Source organism: Anomalospiza imberbis, chromosome 6, assembly GCF_031753505.1.
Source record: "Anomalospiza imberbis isolate Cuckoo-Finch-1a 21T00152 chromosome 6, ASM3175350v1, whole genome shotgun sequence".
Classification (NCBI taxonomy): domain Eukaryota; kingdom Metazoa; phylum Chordata; class Aves; order Passeriformes; family Viduidae; genus Anomalospiza; species Anomalospiza imberbis.
Window position 1 is genome coordinate 2,338,906 of NC_089686.1, and position 26,020 is coordinate 2,364,925.

At 53.1% G+C, this 26,020-nt stretch overlaps 1 protein-coding gene across 3 annotated transcripts in view; it reads right to left on the bottom strand.

Moving 5' to 3' along the window:
• TRIM9 (tripartite motif containing 9) overlaps positions 1–21,956 on the bottom strand; it is a 63,521-nt gene extending 41,565 nt beyond the window's left edge. For 2 of the 3 annotated variants that reach the window (XM_068194895.1, XM_068194894.1), the window contains exon 1: positions 21,041–21,954. In XM_068194895.1, the coding sequence (XP_068050996.1) occupies positions 21,041–21,856 (816 nt within the window). In that variant the 5' untranslated portion in view covers positions 21,857–21,954. Of the gene's footprint in view, positions 1–21,040 lie in introns of all 3 variants that reach the window. The other variant, XM_068194896.1, reaches the window with a different exon arrangement.
• Positions 21,957–26,020: the final 4,064 nt, after the last annotated feature.

Below are 26,020 nucleotides of genomic sequence, written 5' to 3' on the forward strand. Positions count from 1 at the left end.
TTTTTTTTTTCTCCCAGTCTTGGCCCTAACCCAGGGCTGAGAGCCCTGTGGGGCAATTCCTCTTCCTGCAGGGAGTGTACTGACCATCCTTTTGTCTTGTCCTACAGCTTTAATTACCATCTGGGTGCTGGAGTCAGCCTCAGCCATAAACAGCCTTGACAGCTCGCCAGCATCTTGACTTTGCTTCGACATTTAATTGCCTAGAAATGCAAATTGTATTGGATTCTCCAGCTCTGAGTAATCACTGAGGCAATAAGGGAAAGGAATACATCCCGTGGCTGGGTGGTGACCATGAAGGCTGGGAGAGCTGGGGTGTCCAGGCTGGAGAAGGCTCCAGGCAGAGCTCAGAGCCCCTTGCAGGGCCTAAAGGGGCTCCAAAAGAGCTGGAGAGGGACTGGGGACAAGGGATGGAGGGACAGGACAAGGTAGAATGGATTTATGCTGAAAGAGGAGAGATTTGGTTTTGATATATGGAAGAAATTCTTCCCTGTGAGGGTGGTGAGGCCCTGGCACAGGGTGCCCGGAGCAGCTGTGGCTGCCCTGGAAATATCCAAGTCCAGGTTGGACAGGGTTTGGAGCACTCTGGGATAGTGGAAGGGGTCCCTGCCCATGGCAGGGGTGGGATGGGATAGGATTTAAGGTCCCTTCCAACCCAAACATTCTGGGATTCCATGCCCCTCTGAAGTCCCACCACAGAGAGCAGCTCAGTGAAGCCCCTTCCTCCTGAACCTGTCCCTGATGCGGCACCCAGCAGGTCTGGAATCCAGCCCTGCTCTGCCACAGGTGACCAGTGTGGCACTGGGCACCTCTTCCAGTGCCAGTTCTGGGGCAGTCTCAGTCTAAGGAGACCTCAGGTGCCTCCCACAAAGGCACAACTGCACCTTCCAGGCAGCAGGAGCAGCTGGCTCATGTCCTGGCTGTCACCAGGCAGGTCCCACAGCCACAGCACCCCTGTGCAGGACATCCCTGGCCATCCAAACCACAGCTCTCCACCATCCCAGCCCAGCCCCTGAGCAGCAGCTCCTCAGTTCACAGCCCTCTGCCTCTTTGGCTGCTGCCCAAAACTGGGGTTTTACACAATTTACTCATGGATTTAGCTCAAGGGAGGTTTGCAGAGGCACAGATGGGGGATGGCATCTCATTCCCTTTGGCTGTGGACACACAGAACTTCCCTTGGACAGGAAAAAACACAAATATCCTCCAGCATCCCCACAAAGTGGCTTTGCACTCATGTCCTGGCATTGCCTAATGAATCCCCAGTGCTGCAGACCCAAAATCTTGTCTGCCTTTCCCAGGGGAAGGAGCCAAACAAAAGATCTCTCCTCTCCCACTCAAATCTTACCTCGCACACACCCAAAATCCTAGAGAAGTACAAAATGTGGATTTCTCTGTGTGGTCCTTTTGGCTGCTTCTCTTCACCCCGTGCCACTGTGAAAAGCAGCCTGGGGTGTGAAGTGAACAGCAGCAGCATGGAAGGGGCTGGAGTAGATGACTTTTAAGGTCACTTCTAACCCAGACCATTCCATGATTTTATGACTGCAGCCTGCATTTGATCATTTCCATCCTTGGCCCAAATCTAAATCAGCCTCAGGCCACCCTTCCCATTCCTGATGGGATTCTGGCCATTCCCTGTTGAGGGAGCTGCTATCTGGGGTCATTGGCACCCATTCAGGGCATTGCCCAAACGCCAAAATTCCCAATCCCAAAGTGGGGAAAGGGTAAATTTAACCACATTTCCACTGCTAGGACTGAAGTGCCAAACTTCTTGCTGCCCCCATGGAAACACAAAGCCTCCACCAGCCTGCTCGAGGCTTGAAGACCATCCCAATCCCCTCTCCAGCCTCCTCTCAGTGCGTGCCCAGCTTGCTGCCTTTTCCTGAGGTCTCATCTTCCAGCTACTCCCTACCATGGATTGCAATCATCCCCATCCCTGGGTGCCCCACACCACCACCATCCTCCAGCTGAGCCTGGGCTGGCACGAATAAGTGATAAAGCTCTGGAATGTTCTGCCCGGGGAGGTGGTGCAGTCACCATCCCTGGGTGTGTTTAACAAAGCCTGGATGTGGCACTGGCTGCCAGGGTTGGGTTGAGCTGCTGGGGCTGGGTTGGACTCCATGATCTCAAAGGTCTCTTCCAACCCAGTGATCCTGTGAATTCTGGGAATTTTCCCAACATTCAGGACAGCTCAGAGCACCTTTCTGGGGTGGTTTTTGTGTTCTCCTTTGAGCCCTTCCACCGACTTGCCCAAATAAATCCCTGCATATCACCACCATCATCTCTTCAGGAAAATCCACCACCACTGACCTGACCTCTGCTTGTCTGGCACGCTTTTAGGAGCATGTGGGTTCTCTCAAAACATTCTTTTTGGTGTTCCACTCAGCATTGCTCTTGGCCAGTGCTTTAAAGCTCGTGCTCCACGGTGAGCGCCTGACGAACACAAACGTGACACACTAAACCTCCCGAGATGTTCTGGGTAACCAGGATGCCCAGAGCCAGCAGCAAAACACATTCCAGGGACCTGAGCACTCCCATCAGCATCCCTGAGCTCCCCCTCACATCTCCAGCTGACAGCAGCTCTGCCCACCTGACTTACCCACCTGCTCAGCACAGCCACTGCAACATCTCTGCTCTGTTCACCAGCAACAGGACGTCGGCTAATTAGCACTAATTTTATGCTGCTTTTAATAAGTTTGCTGGATTCACACAGCAGCAGGAAGGAGGAGGAAGGAGGAGGAAATTATGGATCACCTGCTCTTTCTGCTGCATTCCTTCCCCCTCCAACAGGACGGGAAATGCTCCCTGGAGAGCATCATTTTGGATCTGTGCTTTCAGCCAGGAGCCTCTGGAAGCTTCCAGGCAGCCTGAAAGATGTGGAGCTCTCAGCAGCAGAGCTGACAGGACACAGGGAATGGCTTCCACTGCCAGAGGGCAGGGATGGATGGCAGATTGGGAATTGGGAATTCCTGGCTGGGAGGGAGGTGAAGCCCTGGCACAGGGTGCTCAGAGCAGCTGTGGCTGCCCCTGGATCCCTGGAAGTGCCCAAGGCCAGGTTGGACAGGGCTTGGAGCAACCTGGGACAGTGGAGGGTGTCTCTGCCATGGCAGGGGTGGCACTGGATGGGATTTGAGGTCCCTTCCAACCTAAATCACTCTGAAAAACTCTCCTTCAGTTGCTGCTGCTGCTTCTGGGCAGAAGGCTGAGCTCTCAGAGGTCCCTCCTAATCTGAAGTTTTTTATGACCAAAGCTGTGTGACTGAAAAAAAAAAAAAAAAAAAAAAAAAAGAAGCATTTTCCTGCCAGGAACATCTTTGCCTGAGCAGAGCTGCTCCCACCTTGTCACCCACTGTGGTTTCCTTGTGGGGACAAAGCTGAGCAGGGCGGGTCACTCCAGACCCCTTGGGCCTCACACAGTCCTGCTCTGCCCTTGGGACTTCTCTGCAAGAGACTCAAGGGAAGGTCCAAGGACCAGGATTTCACATTTCCTTCAAAGCAGCACTTCAGAAAAACCTTCCCATCACCATGGATACTGGAGCACTGGGAATGCACCACTCACCACGGCTGGATTGGATGGATGCTGCCAGGAAAACACACCTAGGAAGCTCAGATCTCACCTCCAATGCAGGAAATCACAGGAAAAACACAGTAATTCAGCTTTTCTTCTCTGTTAACTCCTTCCTCCAGGCACTGGGCTCTGAGCCCCTGCAGGTGGATGCAAGCCTCCCAGGTTGGAAAGGGATAAATTTGGGATTAATCCCAAAACGTGACAGCAACCAGATTGCATTTGGTGCTGCAGATACCCAAAAAGGCAGCCTGGATTACAGAGACTCCAAACCATGGAGAGAGCTGGATTTCCAGAGAGGGGAAAGCATCTCATTCCCAGACTGAGAATAAACAGAAATCCTACCTGAGCCAGGGAGCAGACTGGGCACAGGAGGAATTGCACAACCTTCTCCTCCTCTGGCTGGGGGCTGGAATGGCCACAGGAAAACAAACCCAAGCTCTCTTTGGAAATCCCCCTCCCTCGAGCTCAGGAGATGTTTGGAAGTGGCCTCTTGGGAACCCACACTAAGATTCCCGAGGAAAATAGAGCCCAGAGAGAGGCACTGAGTGATAAAAGCATTGAAGGCAGCAGGAGACTGGGAATGTGCTGGATCATTCCCTTTTCTGACCCACAGATGGGGCAACTGAGAGGCATCTTAAGAACTGTTATTCCATTTTCAGTTTTGTGTGAAGGGTGAGACAATGCAGATGTTATAATTTATGTTATTACTATCAGAAGCCAACTATTTCCTAATTATAATACACTATAAGCATTTCTTGGCCTATCAGCTTTAGCTACATTATGTTGTAAATGCTTTAAAGTTAATTATCTAAAATTACTTTTCCTAAGTCCTACTACAATACGTCTTTCATAATTCTATTTCTCAAAAATATCTAATCTTATTTATAAGACCACCTTTTCAAACCTATTTCTAATTCCATTTCTCTCTCAACAATATCTATCCTATTCCATATAATTTCTAAGTTACCATTTCTTACCTCAAAATTTACATACAAATACATACAATATCAACTTCTATCAAATTTTAAAATTTTTCTATACATCTATTTCCTGCATTAATGGTGCAGGGAAAGGAGGATGAGAGGCAGGGAAACCACTACACTGGATGGATTATGAGGAGGTTGTAAATCTATTAATAAAAAAAGAAGAATAAATCAATAACCCTTGGAAGAGCTAAGATAATGACTGCCTTTAAAAAAATTAATCTTTAATAAGAAGGGATGTCTGGCTAATTAGGAAGTAATGAAGAACTTGTCAGTGTTTCTACAGAGAGCGAGGAGTGAGGGGGTTCCACCCCCAACTGGAGGGAACCTGAACCACTGGAGCAGAGCAATCCATCCTGGAGTCACCAGGGAAGCCAGTGCTGGGCTCTCTGAACCACCCATGATCACTGATGGAGAAGTGAAGAACCCTGGAAACAGCAGGGGATGGGAGCAGGGGGATAATTCACATTTACTTCAGTAATAGCTGTGGGGTTTTTTAGGGGAAAGTGCTTTCAAGGAAAAAAAAAAAGAAAAAAGAAAGAAAAACCAGGCTAAGGAGGAAAGGAGCCCCAGACACAGGTGCAAGACAACATGGTGGTGAGGATGCCGAGGCCAGCACTGATCCATGTCCCCAAGTGCCACATCCACATGGCTTTTAGATCCCTCCAGGGATGGGGACTCCACCACTGCCCCGGGAAACTGTGCTGTGACTAAACAACCCTTTCTGGGTAAAAATTTCTCCTAATATCCAGCCCAAACCTCTCCTGGTACAACTGAGGTCGTCTCCTCTTGTCCCCTCTGTGGGATGTCCACCCCACAGATGCACAGCAGACCTGGCCCAGCAGGATTAGCCCAGTGAGCTTGAGCTCATTAGCCCTGATTTTTAATTAGCTCCCAGGTGGTCAGCCTGAGTGTCCCTGCCACGACCCACTGGACTGACAATCCAGAGGCACGGGACAAGCCTGGATTTGTCCCATGGGTGTCCTTTGTCCTGTCTGTCCCACCCAGCCCTTGTGCCTTCACCTCCAGCCTCGGAGCACTGGCACTGCCAGGAGGCTCCGGTGGCTCCTCACAAGGACAAGAGGTCTGCACACAAATGTCCCAGAGAAGCAGGTGTTTTAAAATAACCCTAAAAGGTGAAGCTTGGGCTTTTTCCAGTGGCTTTTTTCCTTTTTTTCCCTTGGCTTTTCCAAGGCAAAGGGCTGAGTCCCAGAAGTTCCAGGGCCTGTTCCTTTCCCTCGGAGGCTTTGCTTTACTTAAAGATGTTTCCATTTAAACTCACAACCAGTTTTGAATACACAAAGGAGAAGCAGTTCATTAAGAAAAGCTTGCCCGGGCCTGTCCTTCCCATCTTTCTCTCAAGCAACAAAACCATTCCCTGCACGTGGAGCAGCACCAGGAGCCAAGAGCTCTGTGGGCTCCGAGCTGCCACAGGAGAGCCACCAAGGAGGGACCTGTGTGCCCTACAGAGGCCTGGGACACTTCCAGGGATCCAGGGGCAGCCACAGTTGCTCTGGGAATTCCATCCCAGCCAGGAATTCCCAATTCCCAATCTCCCATCCATCCCTGCCCTCTGGCAGTGGGAGCCATTCCCTGTGTCCTGTCCCTCCATCCCTTGTCCCCAGTCCCTCTCCAGCTCTCCTGGAGCCCCTTTGGGCCCTGCAAGGGGCTCTGGGCTCTCCCTGGAGCCTTCTCCCCTCCAGGTGAACATTCCCAGCTCTCCCAGCCTTGGATTATCTCCATATCCCCTCTAGGGCCAGAGATGTCTCCTGTATTTAACTCCAGACCATAATATCTGCCACTCGGAAGACAGGCATCCAAAATAATCATCTCTACATCATCCCTGCCTCAGAACAAACACCTGATTTTTGCTGCAGGGCTGTGCAGCCACCAAGACCACCTGCTTTTAGAACCTTCTCCTCCAGGAGGAGGTTGGTTGATGTATTTATGCACACGCAGAGTGGGGAAGGCAGCAGGCTGTTACATAAAGTGTTCCATAAATTACCCACCAACTGCACAGAAGTGCTCAGAGTCCAACTCCACCAACCTCATGCTGAAGGAATCAATCACTCCGAGTTACCACAGATATTCCTGACACCCAGGAGAAATGCAGGAGGCAGAATCAGGCCTTAAATCCCACTCTGGACACACATTTGTGACATTATTTGTACTCAGAGATCTCCCGGCTCCTTCAAACCGTAACTGCAAATCAACTTGGAGACCCCAAGCCACGTCAGCTGCTTAAATCAAATGGCTGCAATAAAATAATTACTGATTTCATAAATGTTTCAGCAAGGTTAAAAGCTTTTCCCAGAGATGGAGATTAGGCACAAAACCCGGCTCTGGATCCCTGTGAAGCACATTTAGGAACAGGTCATGTTTTACAGTGGAGTTTGAATCAGGCTAAACCAGCAGAACCCCCCTGAACTCCAAATGCAGCATGTGCCATCACCAGGTGATGGTGTTGGCCCCATAAGCTCTGTTGTATTTAATTTAAAATTAAATAATATAATAAATAATAATGATACTGTTTATCATTATTTATATATTTTACATAGATTTATTATATATATATTTTATATATTTATTATAATATTTATTACATATTATATAATTATCACATAACATATAAGTATTAATTATATATTATATAGCTATATTATTATATATTATACTATTATGTATTATAAAAATATTGATTATATAATATTATATCTAATTAATTATAATGATTTAATAAAATAACATACTTAATTTAAAATAGCTGTATTTTGGGGCACGTCCAAGGAAAGTGGATTTTTCCTGGGCTCAGGAGCCCTGCTGGGATGTGACCCCTTCAGGAAGGGCTGCACAAATACAAATCCCAATGGCTGGTTTAGGTTACACTTATTTTCTTGTTTGCATCACATTCACTGGGAGGGAACTGAGCCGTGACCTGCCTGATGTTATCTCTGAATAAATCCCAGAATGGTTTGGGTTGGAAGGGGCCTTGATGCTCATCCCATCCCAACCCTGCCATGGGCAGGGACACCTTCCACTGTCCCAGGCTGCTCCAAACCCTGTCCAGCCTGGCCTTGGACACTTCCAGGGATCCAGGGGCGGCCACAGCTCCTCTGGTCCAGTGCCTCACCACCCTCACAATAAATAATTTTGTCCTTAAAACTAGGTTGAATTCTCCTCTTTCAGTTTAAAACCATCACAACAGGCCCTGTCACAAAGTCTGTCCCTCCCTCCCGGGGTCACTGTCAGGTTGGTGAAACCCAAAGCTCTGGGACCCGACGTGATTGATGAGAATTTAACAATTCCCAGCTCTGCTGAAGCCAAATCTGTGGCATATGGCAGGAAGGGCTTTTATCCCACCACACACAGCCTGCTGCAGCCAGGACATAAATTATTCCTTGACTCTCCTTTGCACGCAGCACAAGATGAACCGAGGTGCCAAATGCTGAGTGCACAAGGTCCCTCGAAGACAATCTGCGCTAATTGCCACTGAATGACCTTGTGCAGCGTCACCCTCCTGTCACTGCCTCTGCCAAGGCCGATCCCAGGAATTGCAACGGCTCCATAAAAGCAGTCCCAGTGTTCCCTCCCGGCTGAAGAAACATCCCACAATGGCAAGAGGTGTTCCCTCAACTCAGAGCTCGTGTTTGAGGCCACCTTCTGTTGCATCCTGGGTTTGGGTTCAAATTATGGGTTTTACCTTTGTTAGTTTGCTGATTCTGTGTAACCTCGTGCATCCCCCGTGCTTCTTCTCCCCGCTGCGGTGGTCCACCCTTGTCGCGTCCCCGTTAGCCGTCCCAGTCCACGTCACACCCTCATAGCTGGGCCCCATTGGGCGAGCGGGGCTTGCGCCTCCCTCGGCCCGCCCCCTACAAAATCCCACTCCGCTCCATGCTCATGGCCAGATTTGTCTGCCTGAAGGTGGGAGTGGGCTGCAACTTCCCCACTGCGGCTCTCGCGGCCAATAAAGCATCCAGCCGCCACATGGACAGATTTGGACAAATTCCCTGCCTCTTTGTTTCTTCCCTTGCGCCAACAGCAAGGCGTGGCCAATGCCCACCCCGGAGCGCGGCAGCAGAAGCGCTCGGGAATTGCGGCGAGCCCCGGCCCTGACGAGAAGCTGAGACGCCCAAGCCGGGTGCTCGAGAGCCGACCAGAGCCGAGAAAAGTAACGTAGAGCCGCGAGTGGCGCCCAACGTGGGGCCATGGCCAGCGCAAAGCCGCGGAGCCGGCAGAGAGTCACCGCAGAGCACCCGGGAGCTGCGCAGAGAGAGCGCCTCTGCCGCGATGCCGCGCCGCTGACCAGCGAGCAGCGCCACAGAGACAAGCGAGCACAGTCCGCAGTAACGCACAGCCGCGACCTCCCACCAGACCAGTTTGCTCCAAGCCCTGTTCAACCCAGTTTGGAACAAACTGAACAGAATCGCTGCCCCCGATGCCTCTCCAGGTGCTGGAGCCCTGTGAGGTGGGGATGGAGAATGTTGGCGGGGGTAGGATCCCACTTCATTTTCCCTTTCCTTCTCCCACCTTGCAGCACATTCCTTCAGGCTTCCCACAATGAGGAAGAGAATCCCAGAATCTCTGAGGCTGGAAAAGATCTCCCAGCCCTTCGAGTCCCAGCCGTGCCCAATGCCCACCTTGGCTCTGAGTGCCACCTTCAGGAATTCCTTGGGCACCTCCAGGGATGGGCACTCCAAACCCCCCACAGGGCAGCTCCTTCCAATATCTGACCACCTTTCCATGAATAATTTTTCCCAAATATCCAACCAGAACCTGCCCTGGAGCAACCTGAGATGGTTTCCCCTTGTCCTGTCCCTGTTCCCTGGGAGCAGAGCCCGATCCCCCCGGCTGTCCCCTCCTGTCAGGAGCTGTGCAGAGCCACAAGGTCCCCCCTGAGCCTCCTTTTCTCCTCTGGCACCTTCCTACCACTCCCAGCTCATCCAGGAATCACATCCCAGGCCAACCAGCCTCATCTGGCACCATCAAATAGCACAGCATGGCATCAGGAGCCAGAAACCTCGTACAACAGGCAGTGGTCAGCTGGCAACTTGGCAGAGACGTGGGCAAAGCACCTGCCAGGAAGGAATGGAGCAAAGATCCTCCCTGGAGCTGCCTGTGGCCTGTCCTTGCCCATCTGACAGCCTGGCACCACGGCAGGAGATCAGTGGAGAGCCCAAGCCACAGATGGATCGAGGGCTCGCTCATCTGGCCACAGCTCCAGGAGCACAGCACGGCTCCCACCACCAACCCCAGCAAATGACCTCCCTGCCCCTCCATCTGGGCTGTCATCTGTCCTTAGGGCAGGGGGAAGGTGCAGCATCCACTGCCAGAGGACAACATTAAAAATGAAAAAAAAAAAAAAATCCTATATTCACAAATTTTAACTGCTGTGCTCCGGGGGAGGTGAGAAATCATCTCAGAGGTGAGAAACTGTGTCTAAGCTCCCGCTCTGATTCACCAAGGTGTGGGCTGCTGGCAGCACAGACCTCAGCAAATGCCCCCTGAGGTCCTCATTTCCTGGGAACAAAATGTCAGGATGGAAGAGGTGTTGGTGCAGGACGGAAGCAGCACAGGCTCAGCCACGCCTGGGCTGTGTGGGTCTGGTGTGACAGCGTGACAGGAGCCACCACTGCTGCTCCTCTGAGGGAACAGCTCCACAAAGAGCAGAAATGGCAAAAGAAACAGGGAACAGTTGGCTGAACTACAAAGGAGCACCAAGGATCGAACGTGGGGACAATCAGAGGTGTTGTCACTGCTCCTGCAGACAGCGGGGCTGACGCTTCAGAGCGTTTGCCATGCAAGGTGAAGCTAGTTCTACACTTCTGCACAGCAAGTTCACCACTGAACAAGTTAAACACACAGCACACTTCATCTATGCTGATGCCTCAGGTTTTGGCTTTTCTATTTTTCCCATTCTGTGCTGCTTTAGTGTGTGGGTCTGAGCTTCATATTATGGGATGGTGAGCTCTCTGCACAGAGCAGGGAGACAAAACAATTCCTTCTCCAGCTGGGCACCAAGGACAAATGATCCAAACCTCAGGCCCAAGAGCACAAACAACGTGGGCTGGAGAGAGAAAAACAAGCAGGATGGGACTGCATGGGCTAAAGCTGGAATGGGACAATGAACTCCAAGATGCCAATGGAGCAGAGCTGATCATTTTGTGACCAATCATCCATTTTTTGGGACCATTTGGGTTCATCTTGGGTGCAGCCCTGGCTGGGCTCTGGTGCTGCCCAAGGTGGATCCATGGAGGAGATCCTTGCAATAAATCCCTGCTTTGTTCTTTAACTCCATCCAGCCTCTGCTCTAGGGCAGCCTTCTCAAGGCATCACTGGGAGCAAGCCATAGACTAAACAAGTTGAAACAGCACACCTCATCTAAATCCCAAGCTGACTTCTATCCCAAGTTAATTTCTAACCCCATGTCTCATTCCCCACTTTTCTAGAAAATTAGCAAATTCTTTTACTTAGTACAAATCCCTATGATCACATTGTACCCTGCCAAAGAATGAGTGCTGTGCCACCCAGGGAATAGTGACATCTGTCACAGAGCCAAGGGACACCAGCCCCCACCCAGCACCTCGTTAATCCCCAGCTGTTTGCCCATCAAGGGCTCTCCCCAGTTTATCATCTCAGATGTCCCAACGTGAGAAAGCATTTCAGTGATGCCTTCAAATCTCTGTGACTTCAATCCTTGTCTGAGCAAGGATGGAAATGCTTTCCCAGGGAGGGAGCGAGGGAGGCTGATGCTCCCGTTGTGTCCTTGATGGGATTTCACCCAGCTCTCACAATTTTGGAAATTCCCAGCTCATCTCCACGTGTTCTTTTATGAATTTCCACCATAACTGTTGCTGGGCTGGAGGAAGGGCACTGATGCTAAACACACATTTCCTGGGAGAGGACAGACAGGGCCTTTGTGCAATTATTTGCCCAGGAGGACGAGGCAAATCCTTGGCAGGGAGAACTGATCTCCAGCCCACCCCTTCCCTTTCCAGCATCCTCAGGGAAATGCTGCCACAATTCCCTCCCACTCCTCCCCTGCTCCAGCCTGGATCCCTGGGTGTTGTGGGTGAAACAGCCCTGCCAGGGAGGGAACAGAGGGAACTCTGCCCCCAAAGCAGAGTCTGTGTCGGGAAATCAAAAAATGTGCCTTGTTAGGAATAATCCATTTCAAAGCTTGACAGAACCCCCCCTCCTGCCAGCTTTACATCCTCTGACAGAGAGACCACGGCACAGAATCACAGAAACCTGCTTTGAAAGGGGGATCAAATTCAGACCTCTGAGTTTGCCTCTGCAGACAGAAAGGTCCTTCCCAAGCAGGAATCCCACAGGCACAGCAAAGCCCCCAGGTCAGAGACCCTGGGAATCACAGAATCCCAGGATCGTGGGGGTTGGAAGGGACCTTAAATCCCATCTTGTTCCACCTCCTGCCATGGGCAAGGACACCTTCCCCTAGACCAGGCTGCTCCAAGCCCTGTCCAACCTGGCCTGGAACACTTCCAGGGAAAGGAAGCAGGGAGAAGGAAAATGGTGAAGTGAACAGAAGCAGTGAATTAATACATCTTGACTGAAGGGACACAGGTTATCTGGGAAAACAGCACCAGAGAAAACCCCAAGAGCTGCAGGTGGAAACAGCTCCACAGCACAGGCTGTCAGGAATGATGCCATGGATGCACCCTCGAGCTGAAGGCAAGGCCATAACCCATCATTAATTCACACACACCCCCAAACCTGCCACAGGGAACAGCATCAAGAAGGGAACTGACCATGCAAATCCAGAGAGGCCAGGAGCAAGGGAAAAAAGACAGAATTTAGTGCAAAATCCCAAAAAGAAAAAAGAAAAATAAAAAAAGGATCACTGGTTGAAAGATGCTCCACATTTTCGGGGTTGGTGCAAGCAATTTAATTGATATTTCCCACGTATTTTGGCTTTACACCAAGCAGGAAGCAGCAGCCCCAGTGTGGGCAGCCAGGCTGGCATCTCCACAGGAGATCTGGGATTTTCAGGAGGCACTGGAAGTCACAAATGTGATCTTCCACTCCAGTGGCTGCTGCAGCTGCTTCCAGGGATCCGTGCTCGCTTCATCCAGCCCATCCCAGCTGCGGATCCGAGCCGCTCCCCTCGGGAATGGCAACTGTGGCTCCAGCCCTCAGCACTCCAGGCACCATCCATGCATGCCTTATTAACATCCAATTCCCAGCTTTTTTTTTCCTAAACCCATCATCTCCTATAAGGTTAGTAAAGGGGAAAGGGTAATTAACACTGATGGGAAATCCCTCAACTGCCAGATCCCTCCCAGGGCAATTTCTGCTGCTGCAGAACTGAGCGGGCTCCCATGAACAGCCCTCTATTTCTGTGACACGGGGAATTTAATGGCTAATTAAATACAAAAACATGGCCCAAGCCTCAATCCATGCTGTGCACACAGTGTTTGAGGTTGGCATCACCCTCACAGTCACCCCTCCGCTGCTCAAGAAAATTTCCAACTGAAAATTTGGAAATGAACTTGGGTCTTGTTCTTTCTACCCAGAAATTCTGTCCTGATCAGAGCCTCCGCTGAGCTTTTCCAGCCAGCTCCAGGCCAGGCTGTCCCCAAAGCTGAATCCAGCTCTGAAGGCAAAATATGAGCTAGTTCAGACTGCAACCAAAATTTTCCTTTCAATAGAGGCAAGGTGAATTCTCTGACCTGCTCTTCTCAGCTCTGGCCTCCTTCCTGCATTAATCAGGGAGGTGCCACTGGAATGGGTGAGAGCTGGGCTTCATTTCTACTTATTTGTCTCCCTGTGGAAGAGTTTAGTACATTTCCTATTTATGGCCACCTGGCAGGACCCTCAGCAGTGGTCCCAGACCCCAAACCATCCCTGCTCTTTCCAGCTACAACTGGATGGTCCCTGGGGATTTGAGAAATTCACCCTGAGAGCTTTTACTCCTCCCAGTAATTCCACACCAGGCTCTGCCTCTCCTTCCAGGACATTACCTGAGCCAGGGTCACCAGAGATTTATACCCCCAGCTCTCTCTGCCTTATGTGCTTGCTCTAAATAGAAATTCATCCAATCCATCCCAGCAGGACGAGCTGAATGAACAGGGAATGAGCTGGCTTATTTATAAGCCAATTTAAAAGGTAAAATGCCTCGTCCCAAGAACAACAAGGAGCAAGGCTGACAAAAGAGCAGCTTTGAGAGTTGTTATGTTTCAGCCAAATTTTTCTTTAATTACACTTTCATACAGCTGGGAAGAGCAATGCAATTTGAAGGCACTCTGAACTAAATGAATTTGTGTGAGTAACATGAGTTAATCAAAGGCTGCTGGAAGCTCCTTCCAAGTCCAGGAAAGGGAAGGGAAATATCTCCCAGTGGTGTGTGCTGGATTGCTAGAAAGCGCAGAGCAGGACTCCAAAAAGGGATTTGTGGTCATATGGGAAAGGGCTGTGGCAAGGAGAAAAATCAGGAAAGACATAGTTGGGATATTGGGAAGGAATTCTTGGCTGTGAGGGAGCTGAGTCCCTGGCCCAGGGTGCACAGAGCAGCTGTGGCTGCCCCTGGATCCCTGGAAGTGCCCAAGGCCAGGCTGGATGGGGCTTGGAGCAACCTGGGACAGTGGGAGGTGTCCCTGCCACGGCAGGGGTGGGATGAGATGAACTTTAAGGTCCTTTCCAACCCAAACCATTCTGGGGTTCTGTGACACCAAGCAAAGTTTTCCCTTTAAAAGCCTGAACTTCTGGGTGCTGGATTATTTAGAAGAGCAGGAATGAGCAATGCAGAGTAGCCTCAAAGCCTCTTGAGAACATTTTCCCGACAAAGATCCACCCTGCACCAATGTCAGCTCTTGGAAAGCATCCTGTGAAACCTGGTTAATAAACAGCAAACACTCCCAAGTAATTTATTTAACACCAGGCACAGTGTTTGTTCTGCTTCCTCATTCTCCTGATTTTCCAGACTAGGGATGTGGTTGTGGGAAATGAATTTGCAGAGAATTCTTAAAGCTTGACAGAAGGCTCACGTGGTATGCATTTGTACACAAACTTGTTCTTGTTTAGCTACTTTTTGGTATAAGTTTTCTTATATATTTTAATTCTCAAGTAATGTAAGCCAAGAAATGCTTGTAATTAGAAAATAGGTAGCTTCTAATTAAAATTGCATAAATTATAACATCTGCATTGTCTCACCCTTCACACGAGACTGAAAACAGAATAAAAGTTTTTAAAACATCTCTCAGTTACCCCATCTCTGAGTCAAAAAAAAAAAAAAAGCTTAATCTCACATGTGGTGACAGGGAAATCCCTGGGAATGGACACTGCAGAAATTCCCTTGAAAGAAGGACAAGAACCAGTCCCTGGGTTAATTTTGCCCATCTCAGCTGAGGTGCTCCTGACTTGCACCGCAGTAAATGCAGCAAAGCCCAGCCAGGGGGGTCCTTCATTCATCAAGTGGCCAAGAGAAGAAAAAAGATGGGAGAGAATGGAAAAGGTTTGATATTTACAGATGAAGATGGACCCCACCAGAGCTCAGTCTGCTTGTGGAGAGCCTGAGCCAGATGGTGGAACAGAGCACTGCTCTGTCAGATCCGTGTGTGTTTGGACACAGAATTCCAGGATGGTTTGGGATGGAAGGAACCTCAAAGACCACCTCATTCCACCCCTGCCATGGCAGGGACACCTTCCACTGTCCCAGAGAGCTCCAAGCCCTGTCCAACCTGGCTTTGGGCACTTCCAGGGATCCAGGGGCAGCCACAGCTCCTCTGGGCACCCTGTGCCAGGGCCTGCCCACCCTCCCAGGGAAAAATGTTTTTCCTCGTGTCTAATCTAACCTTCCCACTGGAATGGAATGAAAGCTGCAGTGATTTACACTCACTCTGAGATGACCCTGGGCCCATTTCCATCTGCAAACACCTCAGAGGTCACCTCCTGCCTCCTGGGCTCCACGAACCCCTGGGAGAGCCTGCTGTACCACACTGCCTTTGATGAACAGGGTGTCTGGGGCTGCTCCTTACTCCATGAACTGCAGTGACAGCAAAGCAAAGAGCCGCCCGACAGAAAGCTTTTATCCAAATAAATGAACGGGCTGGTGTAAATCACAGCATCATTCAGGCTGGAAAACACTTTTAAATCATTAAGTCCCCAAGTGCCACACCCACACAGCTTTTAAATCCCTCCAGGGATGGGAACTCCAGCACTCCTCTGGGAAGCTTTTTCCAATGCTTGACTGCTCTTTCCATGAAGAAATTTTCCCAAATATCCAACCTGAACCTGCCCTGGAACAACCTGAGATGGTTTCCCCTTGTCCTGTCCCAGTTCCCTGGAGCAGAGCCCGACACCCCCCCGGCTGTCCCCTCCTGTCAGGAGCTGTGCAGAGCCACAAGGTCCCCCCTGAGCCTCCTTTTCTCCAGGCTGAGCCCCTTCCCAGCTCCCTCAGCCTCTCCTCACCACATTTTTGCTCCAGATCCTGGCCTTTCCTGGCTTTTTCTGACTTCAAAGCCCCTCAGGCTGCTTGCCACCCTCTGGATTTGGCCAAGGAGAAATAGAGGAGGTGGGAAGGCTGCTGGGCATTGCTGGAGAAGGAGAGGATGGATCCTGCTGCTGCAGATGGAAAAAGGGCGGTGGGATTCAGGAAGGCCATCACAGCTTGGCAAACATTAAGGATTCTCCCTGCTTCTCTTTAAACAGAAAATATTTTACTTTCCAAGTGCAAATAGGTCTTGGTCATACAGCAACTCCCTGGATACTTCCCCTGTGGGTCCAGGAATTCCCATGGACACAAGAGCAGCACATTCCCAGCCCCCATCTCCTCTCCAAAGTTCCTCTGGCAGCCAACACAGAGCCCTGGCCAAGCAAGCTAAGGAAAAATCCTCTCTGCTCATCCCTGTCCTGGCTCTGGTGTCCCCTGGGCACAAACTGAGGGGCCCTTGCAGTGTTTCCCACCCCTGGTTCTCCTCAGATGTCCAAACCAGCTGGAATCAAGTCCCAGTGAGTGATTTTTTTGCTCTTAATAGGTATCACCTGCAATCATCCCTCATTCCATCTGTGCTGGGGCAGGAGGAGCTGAGCCCAGGTGACACCTGTGCTAATGAGGTGTCACCTCTGCCTGCTGACCAGCACCGCAGAGCCCACACGGTGTGGGATGGAAATTCCCAGGGCTGAGCTCTGCTGCAATCTGCAGGGATTTGCAATCCAAGGACAGCTTGTGTCTTCAGCCTGGGCAATCGCATCCCGGGCACTTAAATCCCATGTAAAATTCAAATGGAGAGCATTCTTTTCCTTCCACTGAGGCCAAGATTTGTTTCTGCTTCTCTCCAAGAAGACCAGGACATGCTGCATGACCCCCTCAAGGAGAGAGTGGTCCCAAATCAGAATCTTGGGATCATTTAGGTTGGAAAAAACATTTTGAGACCACCGAGTCCAACCCTTCCCCCAGCACTGCCAAGGCCACCACTGATCCATGTCCCCAAGTGCCACATCCACACAGCTCTTAAACCCCTCCAGGGATGGGGACTCCACCTCACTCCTCACAGCACTTGTGCTCCTGAGCCTTCACCAGCCCTGCTGCCCTTCCCTGGATGCAGAAAACGAGAGGAATGTGGATGAGAGAGGAGAGAAGAGGCAAAGCCCCACGATCCCAGCCCAAAGCAGAGGGAAGCTTCTTCCTGCACTGCCCAAAACCAGCAGAAGCTTTTCACCCCTGACCTCTTCAGCTTCTTCTTAGTGCGTGGCAATTCCAGGCTCACCTTTGCAGCAGCTGGAGTATGGATGGCAAGGACAAAAAAAAGCAAAAAGCAGCCTCTGGCAGGTGTATCCCAGCCCCAGGGAGCTGTCCAGCCATGAGGTGAGAAGTGCCAGGGACTTGAGCAGACTCAGACACGGGAGTGATGAGTAACAACTCAGTATTTGAGAGACAGGCAGGAATAACTGCTCTGCATCACTGCCTCTCCACTTCCCAACCCAGAACACTTTCAAACCTGCTTAAAATCTGCTAACAATTTTTTTTTTTTCAGCGAGACCTTTTAAACCTGCACCAGCAACAGTAAAATGAATTTAAGACTGAGTTTGATCAACTGGCTGGGATTTCAGGGCTGTGGGAGACAGTGTGATGATGCCTCAGGTTTTGGCTTTTCTATTTTTCCCATTCTGTGCTGCTTTAGTGTGTGGGTCTGGGCTCCATATCAGGGGATGGTGAGCTCTCTGCACAGAGCAGGGAGACAAAACAATTCCTGCTCCAGCTGGGCACTAAGGACAAATGATCCAAACCTCAGCCCAGGAGCACAAACAACGTGGGCTGGAGAGAGAAAAACAAGCAGGATGGGACTGCATGGGCTAAAGCTGGAATGGGACAATGAACTGCAATGTGCCCATGGAGCAGAGCTGATCACAGTGAGAGCCCCCGGGAGCGCTCGTGCATTTTGGGACCATTTGGGTTCATCTTGGGTGCAGCCCTGGCTGGGCTCTGGTGCTGCCCAAGGTGGATCCATGGAGGAGATCCTTTGAATAAATCCCTGCTTTATTCTGTAACTTCATCCAGCCTCTGCTCCAGGGCAGCCTTCTCAAGGCATCAGTGAGATCCCTCCCAGTCTGTTTTATCTGTACACAAGCATCCATCCATGCATCCATCTACCCATAAAAACACACCATCCAGCTGCTGAGCCTGCACTCTCCACACATTTCCAGCAGAAGAGGGACTCGGATGCGTGAGGAATAAATGATTCAGCTCCATCTTGTGCTCCTGCTTCTGGCATGCCAAGCAGCATTCCAGCTCGTCAGGATAAAAACCCACACAGCTGCAATATCTGTGCAAAACTGGGACAATTCAGATTAAAAACCATTTCCCTCCACGTTTCTCTGAATATTCACCCCGCTCCCAACAACTGAAAGGAAGACGGGGACAGAGAGGATTTGCCACAATCTGTGTCCAGCTTAGAAACCCCAGCTCCCTGAATGACAATTGATTGTGCCTCAGCACAGATTATCTTCAACGATGATCATCCCGTTGGGGGAAACTGGGGCAGCTCCCAAAGAGGGCTGGGAAAAGCCCTTTGGATTTGGTCCCAAGGGGAGCACGCTGCACTTAACATGGATTGATTGCCCCGGGTCTGGCAATCACCTACTGGGGCGTGAACGCTGCTGCTTTCAGGAGCCACAGCTCACCCAGCACTCCGGGGACAATCACAGCCTCCCTGGGTCAGAAGGGAAGAGCATCCCAAAGAACACCCACACCAAGAGGTGTTGGAATGGTGCAAGAGAATTCAGGAGCTGGCTGAGGGGTGTGAATTAAAAGAGGGTTGATTTAGGTGGGATATTGGGAAGGAATTCTTGGCTGTGAGGGTGGGGAGGGGCTGGCACAGGGTGCTCAGAGCAGCTGTGGCTGCCCCTGGATCCCTGGAAGTGTCCAAGGCCAGGTTGGACAGGGCTTTAAGCACCCTGGGACAGTGGAAGGCATTCCTGTGAATGACAGGGGATGGAACAGGATGGGATTTAAATCCCCCTCCAACCCAAACCACTCCATGATTCCCTCCTGTGAGCTGTAGGTATCATTACACTGCTCACCACAGAGAAAAGATCAGGCATAAAGGGACAGTCACCCCTTCAGCAAGTCTGTCCCACTGCCAAGGGCCCGCGCTCTCAAAAAATGACACCGTCGGATACTTTTGCAAGAGAATCACCCCTCCAATCCATAGGTGGTTTGGTTCCTAATGCCCAGTCCCAACCAGGATCAAGCATGGAAATTGTGGGTATTGGTTTTGGTGGTGGTGGGAATTTTTTTTTTTTTTGTCTGGTATTTTGGGATGTTTTTTTGTGTAACAAAAATCAAGGTAAATAACCTCTTCCCCTGATTTTGTTGGATGGCATCTCAAAGAGCAATCTGAGCCCTGGCCCTGAAAGCACTCCTTCAATTATTCCTTAACACCACATTTAACTCCACAGACTCTTCCCTCCCTAAAAAGCAAACTAACAGCAGGTAATACCAGTGAACCCCTGCAGAAACACGGCTCCCTCAAGGCAGATGAGGCTTCGCTGTCCAAAATCATCGCTTGAAATAATGTTACATTATCCTCATTTGTCAGCTACATCAATGAAACAGTGCGTGGCTAAAGCTCTCCCCTGGGAAAAGGGATTTGGAAGGAAAAGCTAAAGCTCATCTTATTCCAAGCCCACTGCCATGGGCAGACACCTCCCACCAGACCAGGCTGCTCCAAGCCCTTTCCAAGCTGACCTGAGCAGCCAAGTTCTCCCTCACGTTCAGGTGGAATTCCCTGAGTTCCAAACTCTGCCTGTTGCTTCTCATCCGCCTGCTCCACACCACAAGAGCCTGGCTCCGTCCCCTGCCTCCCCGTGCTCCTGTGAGCAGCTCCCAAGTCACCTGTGCCACCCTGGTCCTGGGCATCCCACACCAGCTGGATGTTCCTGCTGGCTGCCAGCAGCTCTGGGATCAGGGATTGCACCCCATGGATAGGGACAAGGGCACCAAACTGCTCTGGCACATCTCCACAAGAGCTCTGAAAATCCAGAGAGGAGTTGTTCCTGCTCCCAGCAAAAGGGGGTCAGGGACAGCCCCTTCCAACAAGCACCATCAAACCTTAAACCCCTTTCTGGGGCATTGTGACAAGCGACAGCTTGTCCCTGCATGCACCCACTGACCCAATTCGGGGTGCGGAGGTCTCCAGCCCAGAGATCTGCATCCTGCACGGACCACACGCTGCCACACAACCTGCCAGAGCATCCCCAAATATTCCTGGAAAGCAATGCAGCCCAGTCCCTTCCACCGGGAGGTCACACCCTCCCCCAACTCCTTGTCACAGGTCCCCCCCACCCGCCCCAATTTGTTGGAGTGGGGGCCAATTACGGCGATGTTCATCCAAGGAATGACGCCCATCCCCTTGTGCCCTGTCCGCCCGTGTCCCGGTCACTTCTGCCCCAGTTCCCTCTGTCACTGGTGCGAGGAGGGAGGGCGGGAGGCAGAGGCATGGATGGAGCTGAAGATGATGATGGCCACGTCCCTGCCGCAAGCGCCGGGACCGTCTCCTCCAGCACGGACGCGTGTGGGAGCGAGTGCAGCTGATCAGTATTCAGGGACAGGCTCCCGGCTGCCCGCTGCCACCCCTCCTCCTCCTCCTCCTCCTCCTCCTCCTCCCGGTGACTCCGAGTGCGGCAGGGGGTGGCTCCCCGCGGCTCCCCGCTCCCACGGGGGATTTCACGCCTCCCTCCTCCTCCCCAGGCCATCGCTCCCTGTTGCTTTCCCGGCTCTGCGGCGCAGATGTCCCCGACCCACCCGCGGGGGGCCCTGCCAGCTCCTTTGGTGGGACCTCGGCTTTGCGGGGTGCAGCCGGCAGCGCTGGATTTGGGGAACGCGGGGAGCATCATCCGCACGATGCCCTCGTCCCCACGCCGAGGGGGCGAGGCGGAACGGGAGAGGATGGCTGAGGATGCTGCCATCCTGCAGCTGGGGACGGTGGAACGTGCGGGGCGAGGCGGCTCGGCTGGGGCTGCTGGCAGAAGCCGGGGCTCACCTTGTGGAGCTTCCACATGGCTCCCAGCGCCTTGACCTCGTGGCTGGAGTGCTTGCCCTCCTCCAGGCACTGGTAGCAGACGGGGCTCTTGCACTGCACGCAGTACATGCTGTGGTTCTCCAGCTCGTGGTCGGTGCAGGTGGAGATCTTGCGGGGGCTGAGCCGGCGGCTGACGCGGCCCTGGGCCGGCGGCACCAGGCGGTGCTTGGCCAGCGGTCCCCGCGGCGGGTGGCACCGCAGGCGGCACGGGTCGCAGTAGAACACGTCGCACTGCTCGCACATCACGGCCGCCTCCTTGGGCGCCTTCTCGCAGAGCTGGCACCGCAGGGCCGCCGCCCTGCCCTGCTGGTAGCGGTCGATGACGCCCTCGAGCAGGCGGTTGCGGGGGAAGCCCCGCAGCCCGCGCTCGTCCAGCACCAGGCTGCGGTGGCACTGCGGGCAGGTCAGGCACGCGTTGCGCGGCGGCGGCGGCGGCGCCAGCGCGGCGGGAGGCGGCGGCGCGGCCGGCGGGAACACGCGAACCCCGTTCGGGGACTTCTGGCACGGCGTGGTGGGAGCGCTGGCGAAGCCCCCGTAGGAGCCGTAGCCGCTGTCCGCCTCGCTGTACAGGCTCATCTTGTCCAGGTCCAGGTAGTCATAGTCGGAGACGGCCGAGCCCGAGGCGCGGCGGCTCTGCGGAGACTCCGAGTCTGGCGTCTGCACCAGGATGTTGCGGGCGCACGCCTGGCACAGGTTGTGCGAGCAGGGCAGGATGATGGGCTCCCGGTAAAAGGAGCCGCACACCGGGCATTTCAGCTCCTCTTCCATCTCTTCCATAGGGGAGGGGAGGAGGAGGGCGGCGGCGCGGCTCCGGCGGCCGCGGCAGGAGCCCGAGGAGCGACCCGCACCGCACCGCGCCTCGGCGCCGACTGCCGCCCGCCCGCCGCCCGCCGCCGCGCGCGCCGCCGGGCCCCGCCCCCCCGCCCCGCCATTGGCCCGCCCGCCGGCGCGGGGGGTGCGCTGCGCGCTGCGATTGGCTGGCGCGCCTGTCCGTCATGCAGCCCGCCCGCCCGCCCGGCGGCGCCGCTGCGGGGGCTGCGCTCGGGGCTGCGGCGCTGCTGCGGGGTCGGTGCGGGGAGAGCGCCGGGCCCGGGCCCGGGCCTGCCGCTGCTCCGCCCGCTGCTCCGCCCGCTGCTCTGCCCTTCCCCGGCTCCCGGGAAGCGGCACTACCGCCCCGCCCTGCTCTTCCCGCCCTACAGCCCCGCGGACAGCCCGCGGTGCCTGCAGCCTCCCCTCCCCGGGATCCAGGGGCACTCCTGCGGTTTCCCCTCGGAGCGCACGAGGTGACTTCGGCAGTGCGAGGGACCCGCTGATGGATGCGGTCGGGAGGGTGTAGCTGTAATTACTAGAGTGGCCGCACGTGTGCGGTAATCGCATCACGCTCGGCGATCGCACGGCTCTCCGCGGATGGCAGCGGAGGGATGCTGCTGCGGTGATGCCCTGCGTGGGGAGCGGGACGCGGTCCCTGAGCCTGGGACGCCCCCGTGGGGACACGCTCCGCCACTGGAGAGCGGGGACAGGGGCCCCGAGGGGCTCCCGTGGCTTTGCTTCTCAGCCCTGCTCGCTCTGAAGGTCGGCTGAGGTCTTAAACTCTCCCGGCAGCAGAGCGGCACAGCGGGTCCTGTTCAGCCAGTGGAAAGATGGGATTGCTTGGAATGTCTCTGTGTTGTCTCCTATTTCCCTCTCTCTGTGCGCACGTTTGGGGCTGCCCGTTGGTGCAGATGCTCTGTGCCCCCTCTGCTGGATTTGGGCTGTGTCCAGCTCTTGGACTCAAACGTCAGAAGGACCTGGAGCTGCTGGAGAGCGTCCAGAGGAGTCATGGAAATGCTCCAAGGGCTGGAGCCAAGCTGGAAGAGCTGGGGATGTTCACCTAGAGAAGAAGAGCTCCAGGGAGAGCTCAGAGCCCCTTGCAGGGGTTAAAGGGGCTCCAGAGAGCTGGAGAGGGACTGGGGACAAGGGATGGAGGGACAGGACATAGGGAATGGATTAAAGCTAAAAGAGAGAAGATTTAGAGCAGGTATTAGGGAGAAATTCTTCCCTGTGAGGGTGGTGAGGCCATGCACAAGTTGCCTAGAGAAGCTGTGTCTGCCCCTGGATCCCTGGAAGTGTTCCAGGCGAGGTTGGATGGGGTTTGGAGCCACCTGGGATAGTGGAAGGTCTCCCTGCCCATAGGACCCATTTCCATGGTGGGGGATGGCAAAAATACTGGGGGCACCCAGGGCTGTGTGTCCCCTACTTGTCAGGACACGCTGAGGGCTCCTTCCCCTCTCCAGTGGGTCCATGCAGCTCCTGGGAGTCAGGGAGCAGGTGCAATTCCAAGCTCCCACACTGATATTCAGGCAGGGGGGAAGCCCAAGCGCCCAGATGCCCAAGGAAGGCACCACCATTTCTCAGCCAGACAAGTGATAAGGAGAAAAGGATTTTCTGAGTGTTTCTCTTTTCCACTCTGGTGTGCTTTGTTCTTCCCTTTCTGCTTCCTCAGGCTCCTGCTGGCTCCGTATTGACCGTGGCTTCCCCTGGACTCTGCTGAACATTCCTCATTTGCTCCCTGTTGGTGTCTCTGCTCAGAGCTGCTCATTTTTTTTTCCCCTGTTCTCTCTCCTCGAGCTGCCCTTTTTCCAAAATAAAACCATCATTCCTTGTTTGCCTCTTGTTTCCTGTGGCCATTTTTCATCCTGGCAGGTCTAGGATTGCCGTTTCTGCTGGAGTGATCCCGCTGATCATGGAAATGGGCAGAAAGAGGAGCACAGCCAGTGCCTTTGGAAGCAACCCTTGGTCATAAACATTGAGCTGTTTTCTTCTTGGCACTGCAGCTCGAGCCCTCAGCGAGCAGCGAGTGCTGCTCACGCTCCGGCTGTGCTTTATTTACGACTGTCACACTTGTCACTGCCCCGAGAGCTGCACAGCTCCGGACCTGCAATAATTACTTGACCCAGCTTCAGCATTCATTTGTCTGACGTGGCTGTGATCAGTCAAAGGGTGGAGGAATTGTCTTGTTCTCAGCTGGCTCCTGCTTTTCTCGTGTGGCTCTCGCCGGGAGCCTCGCCTTCACACGGAGTCAAGGAATCAGTGAGGCCGGAAAAGATCTTTGGGATCATCGCGTCCAGCCTTGGTCCCCACCTTGTCCCCAGCCCAGAGCACTGAGTGCCACCTCCAGTCATTCCTTGGACACCTCCAGGGATGGGGACTCCAAGTCACCCTGGGAAGTTCCTTGTAATGCCTGACCACCCTTTCCATGATGAACATTTTCCTGCTGCAGAAGCAGCTCCATCCCCTGCTGTTGGTGCCTCTCCTGTTGTAACCAGCCTCTGCCCTGGAGAGTGTAGAAGCCACCAGTGGGCTGAGATAAATGAAAGTCATTTAGACTCTAAAAGTGCTGTTGGATCCTCTTGGTGAATTGTAATAAATACCCTAGCTGGGCTAGAGCTCATAAATAAAAGAGAGAAATGAACCAAGACAACAACTCTGCAGTGTCTTTATTCATCCCACGCCCAGAACACCTTGAGGAGATAAATCAGAGAGTGGACAAGGGCTCAGAGCTCCTCAGAGGAGAGGAGCAGAACCTTTCCAGAGGTGCTCCCACACTGCTGGAGAGGCCTCAGGTGTCTGATGCAACTAGATCTTCCACTGGGAAGCCTTCTTCAGGCTCTGGGAATGTGTTTCCTCTTGTGCCTGGAGGTCCCACATGTGGTGCCTTGTCCTTACACAGGATCTCTGCTGTTCCTGTAGAAGCCATTGTGCTGGAACGCTCTCCCTGTGCCCCCTGGGAACATCTCAGCAGATGCAGCCAGAGCTTGGAGCTGCCTTTTTATGACTCCAAGACATTGGCAGCTCATAATTCACCGTGTCACCCACCAATACACCCTCCTCCTCCTCCTCCTCCTTCATCATTTTGAATGGATGAGCTCTTGGCTGACAGGAGCAATCCTTGTTTGTGAGCCTGTGTGCATGACCTTGAAATCAGCATCCCTGAGCTCATCCTGCTTCCTCAGGTCACCCAGAGCTTTCAGCACATCCTGGCTTCCCTGTCCTGGGGACAGCTCCTGGCAGCAGGACAGCTGCTGAGGTCACTCTCCTCTCTGGTGCCAAGACCATGGTCAGGAATGCTGGCACTGTGCCTGGAAAGGTTCCAGGGCTCCCAGAGTTCCGGCAGGAGCTGCCTCCCAGAACAACTGCCAGAGCTTCTTACTGGTGATATCATTTGCTCCAAGCACCATTTCAGGAGCTCAGAAAGTTGGAAACCCTTCCCATTTGTTTCTGAGGTCTCCTGCTTGCAAGGAAAAGTGCCAGATTTTTGTGGATGATCGACTCCATTGAACGCAGGTGGCATCTTTGCCCAATGTCAGTGTCACAAACACGAAGGATCCAGGAAAGGCTTTGTGCCTGTAGCCAGACCTCCCAGTTTTTGAGCATTTTGAACATTTTGATGCCCAGTTCTCCAGAATCAGATTTCCTTTACCCAGGACAGGTTCCTTCCCATCACTCTGAGCTGCTGCAGGCTGAAGGCGATGCCAGCTCTGCTGCCTCACTGCTGGCAGGGAACTGCAGCTTCCTGGGAGAGTGGTGAGGTTTCCTGGGGTTAGATGGATTATTTAAAGGAAAGCTTCCCAATGGCAAAACACTCAGGATGGTTCCTGTTGTGTAGGAGGTAGACAAAGAGGCTCAGCACAAGGAGGATGTGGAGCTGCTGGAGTGAGTCCAGAGGAGCCATGGAAATGCTCTAAGGGCTGGAGCCCCTCTGGAACCAGGCTGGGGGAGCTGGGGTGTTCATCTGGAGAAGAGAAGGCTCCAGGGAGAGCTCAGAGCCCCTTGCAGGGCCTGGAGGGGCTCCAGGCGAGCTGGAGAGGGACTGGGGACAAGGGATGGAAGGACAGGACACAATGAGGAATGGATATAAACTGACAGAGCCTTAGGTGGATATTGGGAAGGAATTCCTGGCTG